General features: G+C 43.2%; 1 protein-coding gene across 1 annotated transcript in view; it reads right to left on the reverse strand.

Annotated features, from left to right (window-relative positions):
• Nucleotides 1–9986, reverse strand: part of si:dkey-225n22.4 (collagen alpha-1(XXI) chain) — a 77326-nt gene extending 67340 nt beyond the window's left edge. The window contains exons 1-4 of the mRNA XM_036125605.1: nucleotides 9615–9986; nucleotides 2046–2157; nucleotides 1740–1876; nucleotides 1435–1554 (exon numbers count right to left, since the gene is read on the reverse strand). Coding sequence (XP_035981498.1) covers nucleotides 1435–1554; nucleotides 1740–1876; nucleotides 2046–2118 — 330 coding nt within the window. The 5' untranslated portion in view covers nucleotides 2119–2157; nucleotides 9615–9986. The remainder of the gene's footprint in view (nucleotides 1–1434; nucleotides 1555–1739; nucleotides 1877–2045; nucleotides 2158–9614) is intronic.
• Nucleotides 9987–15185: the final 5199 nt, after the last annotated feature.

Genomic DNA, 15185 nt, shown 5'->3' on the forward strand with positions numbered 1-15185 from the left:
TGTCTGGGCTCTCCCTTAGAGATAGGGTGAGGAGCTCAGTCATCCGGGGAGGACTCAGAGTAGAGCCGCTGCTCCTCCACGTCGAGAGGAGCCAGTTGAGGTGGCTCGGGCATCTGGTCAGGATGCCTCCTGAATGCCTCCCTGGAATTCCTCCTGGTGTTCCGGGCACGTCCCACCAGGAGGAGACCCAGAGGGAGACCCAGGACACGCTGGAGGGACTATAGGCCCGTTTACACTACACCTAAAAACCGAGCCATGCCAAGACCGGTCCGAGCTTGGTCCAGTTAACTGAGATAAATGCAGCCGTTTACACACAAGAGTTATCCCGGTTTTTTGTTCCTTGGTTGCTCCTCGCCCCCTAGTGGCGATCTGCGGTACTACCGCTCTTTGGGATCGAAGGCGGGACCGAGCAAATCAAAATGGCGGCACCCGTAATATTCGGGATGTTATTGTTAGACATAGAGTCGGCTTTTGGGACGTGGATAAGACAAATGAACGTCTAATAAGGATTTACAGACGCAGGAAACAACAACAGACGCTGAGGTTCATAAGCAGAGTCATCACTGGAAACCGTGTGGCACGGTAAGGAAGCTAGTATTATTATGAATGTCTGAAATTTGTCTGAATGGAGTGTGAATCGGGACGTGCAGCCAGACACGCCGGGAAACCCGCGGACAGTCAGCTGACTGTAAGGGGATGACGCGGTCTGCTCATGCGCCCCTCGTTATCAGGGAACCGGGCTAAAAAAAACCAGTCCGAGACCTGGTGGGGAACTGGTCTGCAGTTAGCGCGGTCCGGTTATCGTTAGCGCGGTCTGGTTCAGTCTGCTGACCGTTTACACACAAGAGTTATCTCGGTTACCGAGCTCGGACTGGTCTCGGCTCGGTTAAAAAAGTGTAGTGTAAACGGGCCTTATGTCTCCCGGCTGGCCTGGGAACGCCTTGGGGTTCCTCCTGAGGAGCTGGCCCAAGTGGCTGGAGAGAGGGACGTCTGGGCCTCCCTACTGAAACTGCTGCCCCAGCGACCCGACCCCGGATAAGCGGAAGAAGACGGACGGACGGACGGACGGACGGACCATTGCCTAAGATTCTGTCTTCTGAGGGCCTTGTTTAATTATTGCTCGCCCTCCAGATTTAGGTGAGTAGCTATGTATTTACCTGAGCAAATGGCACATTACTGCACAACTGCCTTACTTGAATGTCATGTTCTCTTGTCTTTTCTAATTTAAAGAGTGGCTTAGACAATTCATGCATTTCCCCCCCAACTCAATAAATATTTAATTAAAACAATTCCATGTGAGAATATTATTTTGCAATAAAAGATTGACTTATTTCAAAGCTGTGTGTACATCTTGACCAGCGGTATCAAAAAGTCTGGACAGCGCTGTGAGTGAGGACAGACTTTTTCTGTGACGGACAAACCCAGCTGTTTCACCTGTGTATTCCCTCCCAGGTAGTCGATGCTCCGTATGGCCTGGATGAGCTCGGCTCCGCTGCTGTGGCTCCCCAGAGGGATCTCCAATCGAGGTGTGTCGCTGTACTGGACCACAGCCACCTACAGCAGAGACGGGCCTAATTCATTCCTTAGCAAAGCAGGGTTTCTAATGAGCTTTGTCTCTTCCGCTTGCAGCACTTTGTCTTCTGTTAGTAGGTCACAACTAGTCAACTTATGTCATCTGCCCCGGACACAAAGTTGGAAATATGTTGAAAAACGACCTAACTCGATGTGACTCGCTTTACCTGCGTATAGTGAGGGCTGATGTCAAATTGGCTGCTGATGTTGATGAGCCATTGCTTGGCTGTGTCAAAGTCCGCCATGCCGACACTCCAAGAGCCATCAACGATATACACCAGGTCATTTACAGCTGTGCTGCAGCCTGAGTACATGCAGAAGGACATACAAAAAAAACATTTAAATGAATCCTAATATTTCTTTAACAGACTTTATTCATGTCCCACAGGTTTTCACTCTACATGCTTTATCGACCCACAGCGTGTCTCTTTATTTCTTTAACTGTAGTAAATAATTACACCCTTCATCCCTACCCGCTCGGACATCTTCATCGTCCACAGCGTCCACTGTGGTCAGAAGCAACATCACACTCCATACTGACCACATGTTTCTGTAGAAAGCCGGAGGACTTCTGCTCAATCCAACCTGTTTGAAACAGAGACAAAGTCCATTTCAGCAGACTGCTTATCTCTCAAACACTTTGGTAGAATGCTTATCTCTCAAACACTTTTGGTAGAATTGAAGTCCTAACTTCAATTCTTCTTAATCCTAAATGAAGAAGGCACCTGGATTTCTACCCCTGTTTGTCGGAGATTTTCAGCCTCTCATCCAAAAGGCTTCTTTAGTTCTGAACCAGGTTGGAAGTAACAGACTTCGAAGTTGTAGTCAGAAACAATCACACCAGTAGAAGATAATGATGGTCACTAACGGGGCAATTAGGACAAGTGAGTGATTTTGGTCACATGACCCAAGGTGTGAATTGCTGAAAACCTGCCTGTGCAGATGAGTTAATCCTGAAGAATAGGTGTTAGAAAGATGAACTACTGCTTCCTTTGTGCTCACTTTTAGGCCTCTACGTTTCAGCCGCTCCACTCTGTTTTTCTTGATTGAAGCATGTTGGAATAAAGCTCCTGGGATGTCGTCATCTTCAAAATGTATTGATATTGCAGATGTTACCCTTCTAAACTTGTACTCTGCTTGTCTGAACATTTGGGACAACTTAAGTTGTCTCCAGGCGCTTGAGTAATGTGACGTCATTCGTGAACAGCCCTGTGTAGAAGTCCGCTAGAAACCTACACAGCGAAAACCCTTTAAAGGTCTGCCTTGTTACCATCACAAGCTTTGTGCTCTGGCAGGACATGCCTACTAATTAATTTGAGCTTATTTTGAGGTTCAGTATTGTTAACACCATTTTTGTTTCCCAAAAAGAAAGTAGAGAAGGCCTGGCACCTCATTCAAAACTGACACCCAGCACGGAATAGGAGCAAGATGGTCCCTTTAAAGCAGGTTATATGGGATTTGTTGCAACATCCGCAATCCACCAGCTAAAATTTATGGGATTGAGGGGTTGTCCTTGCCAACAAATCACAAGTCCTAGTCCACTGGAATGGCAAAAATCAGCAATTGGCTGTTTATTAAAGAAAACACATCACATGGCTTCTGGAGAAAGGTTTTATGATGAGAGGAGACAATATGCCACAAGATAAGATGATTTGTAGAAGTGTCAGTGTGAGTGTGAGGTTTTGAGACTAAATTCTTCAGATTCACTTCACACCAGCAGATAGATAGGTGATCCAACAGAAGAATGGCCCTTTCAATGAATAAAATAGGCATCGGGGCTTCTGGGATGTTTAATCAAATCTTGGTCGGGTGTGTGTGTGTATGTATTTGAGTGAGTATGCATAATTTTGTCTCTGTATTGATTTGAAAAAAATCCACAGAAAATTTAGATTTGTCCACCCAATCGCTCCACCCTGAGGGGCCTGTTTACTTCTCTGGTCAGACGTCCACTCACGATATAAAGTCAATATTGATGATAGAACTTTAAATTCATATTTTGTTCAAATACGCACCACATATAGACATTTCTTGACCATATTCTTGACCTAACTGACTGAATAAGTAAGAAAAAACAAGCTGAGGCTCTGGGAGAGTCCACAAGAGAGAGTGCAGCAGCATAATGAAACTAAAATAAATACCCATAAATCAGTGGCCTTTTCTCTCCTTTTTGCCCCACCCTCTGAAGTCAACTTGGTTATTGTTGACAGGACTTCAGATATAGCCAGTAGGAATATAAACATGAAAAGCTCTTTTTGGTTTGCCGCCCCAGTCATTTTGATCATAAACTGTCAAACAAAACTGCAGTTGGTTTGTTTTCAGCTTTTTTTTCAACGAACAAACAAACCAGGTTGTTTAGTTTTCGTTTTGTGTTGGCCCTTAAATTGGTTCAGCTGGACCGGCTCGAAGACAAACTTTGCACCCACGACAGCAACCGTGCTCCGACACGAGAGCAGCAATGAGAGGACCGTAAAGGATGAAGGCTGGTGGGATAAAAGACTTTCTTTTTCTTCGACAGAGTCAGTCCCATCTTAGAAATGTTGTATCTGGCTCTTCGTATATTTCACAGCAGTGTGTGTGAGTAGACATACATAGCGGGGGAGCTGGTTCGGTGGTCTCAGGACCAAACTGTGCTGTAATCATGAGTCAGCACATCCACTATAGAGTATATGGCTGATAATCCAGACTGCCCTGTGAAATGGCCACAGTGTTTTCTTCTTTCCTGTCCCCGCTGCCCTCCCCCTCCTCCCCTTTTTAAAGTGCTTTGCCGAGTTTTCATCCCGTGCCCTGAAGGGTACATAATAACGCAGTGGCGCATTTTCTGCAGAGCTCCGTCCACGTTCTGCCAACCACAAGCAAGGCCAGGCCGGAGAAAATAACAGCGTGCTGGATGGGAGGACGCAAACACGAAGCAGGCAAAGTGCTGGTCGTCAACAGGCTGAAGAGAGAAGAGCCTCTGCAGCCCGTCGGGAGCAACGTCTTCCCATAATCCCTCCCTGTTCTCTCTGCCCGGTTGTGATGCACTGTTAAAAAAAAAAAAAAACACTCATGTGTCTGGGATTTTTTTTTTAGCTAAAAAAATGTAAGTTAGACACTGTTATTATGTTCTTCCATGGAATGCACTGGATACAAGAAAGTATATACCCTTGTTAAAATGCGGAACAAATGAGAGCACTCGATTCAAAAACTTTATTGACCTTCAGTTTCTAATTGAGAACATAAGTAGCCATCCATCCCAGATGCTTTATGACTTGATATCATGACTTGGCACTATTTGCCCACTTTACTTTGCGAAAGTTCTCCAACCAAAGTTCTCTGATAAAGATACTTTATCAGGTACTTTATAAGTCCTGAAAATTAGGAAATTATTGGGCAGAAATACAATATGAAATGTGAATTTCTATACAATATAATAATGTAAAACATCTACATACATATTTGTGGAATTGGAGCAATGACGATGAACAGAAACAAGCAATACTTAAAGTGAGGTATTGTGCAGGGTGACGGCGCATGGCGGGAAGGATTTCCTGCATCGGTGCGGTCGACAGAGGAGCTGTAACAGTCTGTTAGAGCAGGAGTTCTGCTGCCTGTCCGGTGTTTGGTGGAGAGGGTGGTCCAGACTGACCATGACGGGTAAAGCTTTCTTCATTATGAAGAAATTCTCACCCGCTTCAGATGACCCCGCAGATTTTCTGTCTTCTTCCTCCCATAAAGTCATTCTTTTGTTGACTTTGATGAATGCTTGGACTCACTGTGAAGCGACAAAATGAAATCCAATCTTCACTGTAAAAGTCTGAGGTGAACGCTGACTGTACTGATATGTTTTACCGCCTTCCACAAAAACTAATTTCCATCAGAACAATAGTAACCCCGGAGCATTACCAGGTATCCTCGATGCTGTTCTGGTTCCTAACGTGTGTTCCTTTTAGATTCATGACCCAAAGGTTCTGCTTTGGTGTCATCAGAACTCAATACACTGGCTTACAAACATTTGGGATGCCTGAATATTTCCTTTGGAATTAAAGGTAAAAAAAAAAAGTCAGTGTCACTATCACTGAAATGATACAGTTCAAGCTCAGGCACTAATGGATCTTCCAAATGAACCCTAAGCTTACTACAGAGATTTACTCATTAAGGGGCTGAAGGACAGCAAAGTTAGTGTTTTGCAGTTACAGTAACAACGTCCTGATGCCAGTACTGTAGGAAATCTGTGGGCAGTGGTGAAAAGGTGTGTGAACTAGGTCACTATAAACCTAACTCAGTTACTGTCACCATTTTCAGAAGGTTGAAATCTCAAAATCATTGACCTAGGTAACTTTAACTGAGGCAACAGATTCTGATATGGAGCTCTTGTTTTGTTTTTTTGTTTTTTTTTGGGGGGGGGGGGGTTGCTGAATTTTGCACAATCTGACTTTTTCGGGCAAATTTCCCACTCCTAGAAAGTTTGGCACGTAGTAAAACGGTGAATTTCAGATGTCCAGATGTTGTGGTAACACTGACCTGTTATTCTGGTGGTTTCACTAATGATGGTTAATTCCTCAGGTTCATTTCATCAGCAGCGTCTAGCTGCTGATGAAATGGCAGCACAGGCTCTTCAATCTTGTGGAAGCAGCATGGGTTGACCTACTGTTGTGTCTGTGTGTCACGTTATCTGTGTACATCATAAACCAGTGTCTGCCTCAAAGGTAATTTTACCATGGTAACACATAAACGATTCTTGATATTGTGATTTTCACTCACAGCCTTTCCATTGTGGCTTTGTCCTTGTTTAATAAATAGTGACGGGGTGGACTCTAATATGTGTTCGGGATACTGGCGGTTAGATTTAAATTCTATTGGACTTGAACACGGCTAGGTCATTGATGCTTTATCCTGATATGTAAAACACTGGAACTGAAAGCACAAGGATTTTTAGACCTTGACTGTATCTGGTTTTGCCATAAAGTGGTTTATTTTGACGAGCTACTTTGAAATCTGTCAAGACAAAAAAAGGAAGATTTTACTTTTAGGTAAAGAACACACACTGGGAGTATAGTCCAAAGTCTATCTACGGCTCAACAAGCCTTCCTTTCATCCCACCATTATGACTTCTAAACTGCCTGGAGATGATTGTCCTACCTTACAGGTGGAGCTAAATGCCAAACACTGATGATGATGATGTGTCTTTGCTATAACACCTTTAAGAAAATCCAAGTGTTTGCCATGTAAAGGCAGAACTAACTGAAACCAGTTACATCTCTAGAGGGTCAGCCGAAGCCCAGCCACCCAGCTGGTGGTCCGTCTCAGTGGTTATTTCTCTCAGTAAGACCCTCTTGGTAAATGTTTGCTCTTACATGTTTAGCACCAGAATACACAAGGAGACATTATAGTGATGTGCCTGAGTCTTCCTCTTCTGTAGAGTTCTGTTTGACACAAAGTTTAATCATAACAACCCCCCCCCCCCACACACACACACACACACACACACACACACACACACACACACACACACACACACACACACACACACACACACACACACACACACACACACACACACTATCCATCAAAACATGGGAACTTTTCAGTAGTTGTTTGATGATGATCCCTGGAAATTTGGGGAAAGTTTGGGATACAGAGAGAAACTGGCTGGTGACCGGAAGCAGCTGATTTTAAACTTGATTGTCTTGAGTTTGTGTGGAACTTGTTTTTCCCCTAATGAACTGCCATTTCTTGAAAATGCTGGATTTGGAAATGTTGGCAAGCCTTTAGGAAACCGCCGAGTTAAAGTAAAGATCTGAATGTTCCAGGTAATACACACCAAGGCGGCTGTTTTAGTAATGATAGCCTAATGATAGTCTATTAGCGGTTAGCATGTTAACCATGTTAACATGCTAACCGCTAACCTAAAACACCAAAGCCAGTATAAAATGTCTGTAATGGTTTTATCTTCATTTCAAAGTAAAATCTTTTTTTTTTTTACAGCGATTGCTCCCTCACTCACTCGTCACCGCGTTCCTTCTTCTCCGGTGGTGCTGCGAGGAGGGAAGAAAAGCTCGAAGAACATTGAGCTATTTCTGAAACATGGGCTCTATTTTGAGCATCAGAAACTCCACATGCCCCTAACTCAAATATCCACCATGGTGCCTCAGTTCATCGTTATTTATTACGGGCACATGTGTGTGGCTAGGTGGGTTTTGAAACAGGATTCCTGCTAAACCCAACCCTACATCTGGACGACCGTGGAGCGCGGCGCACTGACCACATCAGCTGCCTCTGCCGGCTCCGCAGGATCACACAGCATTCCTTGTGCGCAGATGCTGCAGGGATTGCTCTCCGCCGTCATTTAGAAAAAGGGAGCTTAGACTCCAAATAGCAGTTCTGAAAACGCTGCGTACATTTGCCGCGTTGTTGGAGACTTTTGGTGCTGAAATGAAGGGACCCGTGCTGACTCCACGTTTCATTTATTATATTCAGTATCTTTTAAAGTCTCCTACTCCCTAAACATTTTCACATTTTATCACAAAACCCATAAATCTGAAAGTGTTTTAGCGTGATTTTATGTGATAGACCTACACAAAGAAGAGCATGCGTTTGAGACAGAAGCTAAACAACACATTTTGTCTTTTATGCCCAATTCCAAAGTAACTGGAGAAACAGGGAGAACATGAGAGCCAAATCAGGAAATGTATCATTTGCAGAAAAAAAAAAGGAAAAAATTGCATGCATTTGTATTCACCCGTTTCCCTCTTCCTACTCCAACACACCTAAATAAAAATCCAGTCCAACCATCCACCTTGAGAAGTGACATAAGCTGGAAATGTGCTCCACTTATGAGAAACTTAATGTCAGGATAAATTGTGCCGAACCATAAGGTATAAAGTCAGAGATTTGTTAGAGAACAACAGGGAATGAACAGCATCATGAAGACCAAAGGGACCCAGCAGACACCCAGGGGTGCTAGCAGGAATGGGGAAGCTGGTTGAGTAGATGGCTAGATGGTTAGGAGCAAAATACAGGGCAATCGTGAATGAAACCCTGTCTGAGGCTACAAAACACTCGGAGTGGAGCAACCCTAAACACGCAGACTCTTTCCGTCAAATTTGGCAGAGCTTGGCTATTTTGCAAAGAATGTGGGGACACTATTTATTCTCTGGATTTTCAAAGACATACACCAAAAGCCCAGCAGCAGTAAGTGCAGCGAAAAGTGGTTCCACAAAGGACTGACTCAGGTAAACAAAAACAAAAAAAACACGAGCTACACTCTTTAGAAACTTTACCTGAAAAAAATTCCCCGTAATGCATTTGGTCTATTACATAAAAATCATGATTTGGAAAAAAAACAAGAAAAAAAGTGTAGGGTGTGAATATTTTTCCAATGCGCTGTATGCATACGTATACAGTTCACAGACGTCCGCTTGGCGCCTACTCTAACCAGCATTCAGCCCAGTGTTTCTACAGTCCTGCCCAGCTTGCCACAGTCTACACAGGTATCATTGTGAAGACAGCGAGGATGCCCTGAGTGATTGATGACTGCTGTATACATCTGAGGAAGAGAGAAGAAACGGTCTGCATATGCAGAGATGAGACCCTGCCTTACCCTGGGACCATCTTAAACAGCGCTCTACGCAACTTCTCCATCATCTCCGCACATGTCCATACTGTAATTAGAAGTTATTTCAGGAAACAGGCTCAGCTGACAGGACAGGTCTTGAATGCCAAAAGACACAGACGGGGAAACCGGTGCCACTGCTCTACAGCCAGAGACCTCTCTGACCCATAATCACAGCGCTTTCTGCATGCTTTTCCATTGTATATTTAGCTTGTCCTCCTGTTGTCCTGGTGGCTGGACTCTAATGGCCAAACCTAACCACCGATCACGGAGACACCCAATTAGAAAAAGGACAGATATGACACATGAGGGGAGCTCATAGAAGCACCCACACCAATCACAAACATGAACGGGCTCCCAAAAAGCTGAGATCTTCTTGGCGCTCTGATTGGAAAGACTCCCATTGCATAAAGTCCACAAGGCAACACATGGAGTAATAACAGGGCCTTACCTTCTCTTCCCCAGCTGCTGGAAGCCAGTGATGAATGCCACTGTGGAGGCAGAAGGTGAAAGGAGAGGAGTCCTGACTCGCCAGTGGCAGCCCTCTCTCTGGTTGGCAGAGGGAGTGGTGGGAGTGTCAGTAAACTGTGGCCGGCTCCGCCACAGAAAGTGACACAACATCAGGCCGGCGTGGGTCCGATGTGGAAACCTGCGCGCGCTCGCATGTGACGAGCGGAGAGGCCACGATGTGAGGGAGGCTGAATCAGAGGAAATCTTCAGCAGCGTTTCTCTTAATGGGAAGCGTGGCGTGAAGACGGTGGAGTTGGTTGAGGTTTTCCATCACTGGGTGAACAGGAAGTGAGCAGCAGGTCTGAGCTCTTTCATTGAGACGTCCTGTGGGAAGGGTTCATGGTTAAGACTTGGTTATGTGATAACCTGTGTCGGTGCTGTGGTTTGACAGGGAGTGACTTCCCTCTGCAGCTGCTCAGGGTTGAATTAAATTACAGGATTCAGAAACTCCACGGTAAGACATGAAAAGCATCTGCACTGCACGCTGGATCACTGTGACTGTCACGCCCCCCTGACTGAAAAATGGAGGCTGTTGCACAATTTCATCACCTATGCACTTTTGGTTTTTGGAGGAGCAGGTTGCAGTAGCTCAGCCTCAGACAACGGGATTGGTTGAGTGTACTGGGTTAGGTTTTCTACCCAAAACAATGATTAAAGTAGCTGTATAACACTATCAATGGATGGGTTATATAATTTATTTCCAGTTATACAAAAAAATAATTATTTGTTTGTTGCTGTCAAACAGATTGTAAATTAAGTAGACATTGTTATTTTTTATAGCTGATACAATAGATATACATTTTTGTATTTAGTGTGCAATTTAGGGAAATGAGTCATAATTGAGCGAAAAGCCGACTGCTAGATGGCAGCAAAATGACTTTTATTAGGATCCTTGGGTAATGAGCGTAGTAAGACTTGACATGTGAGACTGAAGTTTTGAGGTGAGAACAGTCTAAAAGGTTTTTCTTTTTTTTAAAGTAACCCATATCCTGGATTATTAAAAAAGTTATATTATAGTTAAAAGTAATGATTTTTTTATTTTACAGTTGTCTAATTCAATAACCACATTTGCCTATCAGGGTCAATATTTGGGGGTCAGGATGCACCCTGGGCAGGTTGCTGGTACATTAGAGGACAAATAACCATGCATGCACACACCTTGTCGAAGGGGAATTCAAGTCAATTAGCCTGACATGCATTAGGAAGTGGAAAGAACCCAACATTCCTGGAGAAAACCCTTTTAGGGTGAGGGTTTGCTGAGGTGGTCCAGGTGTTGTCCTTTACAGGCTGGCACCAGCGGTAACAACGGCACCACTGTGCAAGCCTAAATGATTTATTTATTTATTTTCCAAACCAAAATTCAGACAACGCAATTTATACTCAATACACAGCACTCTATCTAATGCTGAAAATATTGTAAGATGGCAGAGCTCAGGATCAGAGACACTCCATTATTTGTTTGCATTTGAAGAGTCACTGTTCCTCCGCATGGAATGGAGTCAGGTCAGCTGAGGTGGTCCAGGCATCAGGATGCCTCTCGGGTAGCTCGCCTTGGAGGTTTTCTTACAGGAAGTAAATTCATGGGCGAGCCCAGAACCTGTTGGAAGAACCATTTCTTCCTGTTGGCCTGGGAACAACTTTGAACGCCAACGGGGTTAAAGGATGCCTGGGTTTCCCTCTGGGATCTGTTCTCTCTGCAACCAGACCTTAGGTAAGCAGAAGCCTTATGCTGACTAGACGCTACCCAGGGTTTAATGTAGCTAATATTACAGATATATGAAATGAAGCTCCTTCAAAGACATGCTCTGTTGTTAATTCCAGGTCTATGTGACACATCTTTGATACATAGCTCAATTCTTATCATGCAGCAGCCTACTTATTCTGCTTCTGATAAAGACTATCTAGTTTAATAAAATTAGCCTTATTTCAGTGCGTAGGGGTGCTGTCTGCCCTTACGCTGCATTGTTATATCTTTACAGGAGCTGTGATGAGAGGGAGAAAGAGGCAACATTGAGGAAACATTTGGCAGGCTGGGGATGGAGACTGGCTGCTTGAATGCTTTCTAAATAAATGAAAAGCTTTGAAAAACTGAAGCGACAGAGGCTGATTTCAGATCCTTGGGGAAGCCTGGAGTGTCACTGTCCCCTGTTGGAGCTCAGTGGGAAAGGTTTCCTCTCCTCATGGTGATGGGGGTGTGCAAGAACGGACAAGCCAATGTCTGAGTTTCCGTTAAGACGAGAGAGAAGCGTCCACAGAAGGAGGGTCTGATCTGCTGACTGTGGCTGACATGGTATACATTTCTGGTTTATATTTATGAGTTTGTCCTGTTTTTCTGGAAATGTGTCCTCATCCTTCTGCTTCCCTAAATGGGCGTTGTAGTCTGCAACATGCAGAAAGTTTGGTGACCCTGATCTGGTCTGAATAAGCACGTTTTTAACTTGTTTTATAATCTAAATCTTTAAGACATAGCGAGTGTGCCAGACTGCTGCGTATTCATTTTGGTTTAATTTGACTTCTGCTTGGCAGAGGTTTCCTCTAGAGGGCGGCATTGGTTACCATAAATATCCCACAGTCTCAGCAAGCTTCCAACACAGACAGGCTTGTTGCAGGGAGGTTCCTCCTTTAGACATTTTAGTTATATTCAGTCTGACTCCAGCTTAGTTATTAAAGAATGATGATCAACTCATGCAGTGCCTTCCAAATGTATTCACTCCGCTTGATCTTTTTCATGTGTTGCTATAATTAATCAAAGGAGATAAATGAACCCAATAAGAAATCTGTGACATGATGATGAAAATTAAATAATTGTCACACAGCATCCATATGTCTAAACGCACCTTATTTACATCCTCATCCTTATTTTCTCTGTCTGCTCGTGCTTGTTATGTTTACGCACCATACTGGTCATTTTACTACTTCATATATTTGATATGTGTGCTCTCACCTGTCAGAATTTTACTAAGATTGCCTGTATAAAGCGGTGGGATTTGGCAAAATGGCTGACATAAAAAGGTGGAGAAAACTGAAGTGGACAGAGGAGCAGCGTTTCTCGGTCTGCACAGCTCTGGGAGGAGAATAGAGGAGTGCTGAAAGGTAGGTTGATCCAGAGATCATGGCGTAAACAGGCAGACTTTGAAGCAGATTGCTGCAGATCATTACAACTTTTTCTCTGTTTTTACGTACAGGCCTGGAAAGTGAGAAGCTCTCTGTGCAGCAATCAGAAGCCAGAGAGCAGATGGCATCACACAAACAAACTTCATGCAAATACTTTTGCACCTCTTTTATCTTATCTAGAGTGTGTTTTTATGTAAAAAAAAAAATTCTGTGACTTTCCAATTCTTCTAAAATGTTTGAGAACATTTCTGTAAATTATATAAAAATTCCTCTGTACTATATTTTTAATACATTTCTCCTCATTTTATTCATGATTATTTAATATTATTCCTAACATTCATATATCCAATAAAATTACATTACAAGAGCTGCGCCTTTAACCCGACGGTGCTCATTTCCTCCACTGTGTAGGTGGTGGATCAGCCAATCAGCTCTCTCTGTTTCCACCTTCTTCCCTGCTTAAGACACTCTTAGGCTTGGTAAAAGTCCTCCTCGCTATTCCTAACATTTTTTCACTTTAGGAGCTCTCTTAAGGTCTAAGATGATTTGTGAATAACTTTTATATTACCAGGGTTACATAAAAGTAAATATAAAAGTCTAGGAATTCAGGAAATTCTAAGTTTTTTTCCTAAAGCGATGTCAGTAAGAGCTGCTTTTAGTCTTTCTGAATACCGGCACTGGTGCAACCAACTGCCTTCCAGAGTCACATAATCAGTGATTAGGTGAATCAGTCAAGTTGCTGAGATGTACAGGTCAGGATGGGGTGATAAATGAATATCCAAATCTTTGATGTTCCTCCAGAGCACCATCAAATCAATCATCTTTTCATGGAGAGCACGACAAACCTGCCCAGAGAGGGCCACCCACCAGAACTCCTGTGTCTGTATTCACAAAAGGTTTGAAGTCCTCTTGGAGAGCTCCTACTTTAGCCTAAAGGTTCCTCCCTATGAGGCTCTGCTGAAGAGCCATTCAGATGCTGCTGAGAGCAACTCTGGGTAAGGAGACGACAGAAATTTTTTATTTTAGCGAGAAGGTGTGGTTGGTGCTGCGTTGATTGGCGCAGGACCGCAGATCAATGCGTCTTTTTCTCTGCTTTCACCCACCAGCCTGGAAAGTGAGAAGCGCTCAGTGCAGCAATCAAACGCAAGAGAGGAGATGACATCACACAAGCAAACTTCTAGATGACCATATAGGGTACTGACATCAACATGTAAAATAATGAAAATACTTCCTCTCCACTTTAACTTGTCTAGAGTGTATATTTATATATACATGTTTCTGTGATTTCCCCATTCTTCTAAAACGTTTATTGTTGACGTGTCGAATCTGGAGGATTTTCAGTATGACCCCCTAGATTGTACCAGGATGTAGAAAGTATGTGAAATCTTCTCAGCTGTAGTGGCAGTTCTACTTTTAATGCTAATATTGACTTGTTATGATGGTACCTCAACATAATCTCTATGCCTGATATTAATTCCAGTTTTTTTTTATTAAACTGATGCTGAACCATATACTACACACCCATACGCAAATACTGACCTCAAGAAACCTGTTAACCTCAACACTTTGATGCCAATAACATTTAAAAGTCTTTTCACATTTTTTTTTAACAAATTTACTTTTACCACGTACCCAAATTATGAAATTGTTTTACCTTTTCCATTCCATGATGACTGTATATTTGCAGTTTTAGATTTTCAGAAACTGTCCTACTCCCTATTATCTAATAGCCGTCTAATTTCATGCTTCCATTATGACACAGGGTAAAGACAGGATTATTCTTTCTTTTCTGAAGCCAGTTTGGGGTTTTGATAGATATCCTTTTCTTCTCTACAAAGTAAGTCAATCATACCTTTGAGACCCTCGCTATTGTTTTGTACATATTTAATGCTAGAGCTCTCTAATCACAGATCTGAGAACAGATTCTCAGTTGGCTGTTGGCAAACCAGGTGGAGGACACATTGGCGCCTCGTACTGAGCTGATGGGAAACTGAGCAGAAATAAAAAGAAACAAAACAATGTTTTACTGTTTCTAGTTAATTACAAGGATCACATGAGTGAAAAAGCCCCACTCCTGGTGACTTTTTTACGCTTGCTCTGAATTCATGTTAATGTACGTTCCAAGTAAGTGTCTCTGAGAACGAACTGGACTCAGGTGGACTCTAAAACAATGAGGAACATTGGTAGCACTTTTGTTTAGGGAATATGGGTAAATGAGGCAGCGCAGACATTGCATGTAATACTTTTTATTTTTTTTATTTGTAAAAGAAAATATTTTGAAGTTTGTGGCTGCAATGTGACAAAAAGTGTGAGAGTTGAATGGTATGAATAGTTTTACAAGGCAGTCCCGTAATGACTGTCTGCCTGCAGTATTTTTAGTGACTGTTGGCTGGAGTGA

The sequence above is a fragment of the Fundulus heteroclitus genome, chromosome 21 (assembly GCF_011125445.2).
Source record: "Fundulus heteroclitus isolate FHET01 chromosome 21, MU-UCD_Fhet_4.1, whole genome shotgun sequence".
Classification (NCBI taxonomy): domain Eukaryota; kingdom Metazoa; phylum Chordata; class Actinopteri; order Cyprinodontiformes; family Fundulidae; genus Fundulus; species Fundulus heteroclitus.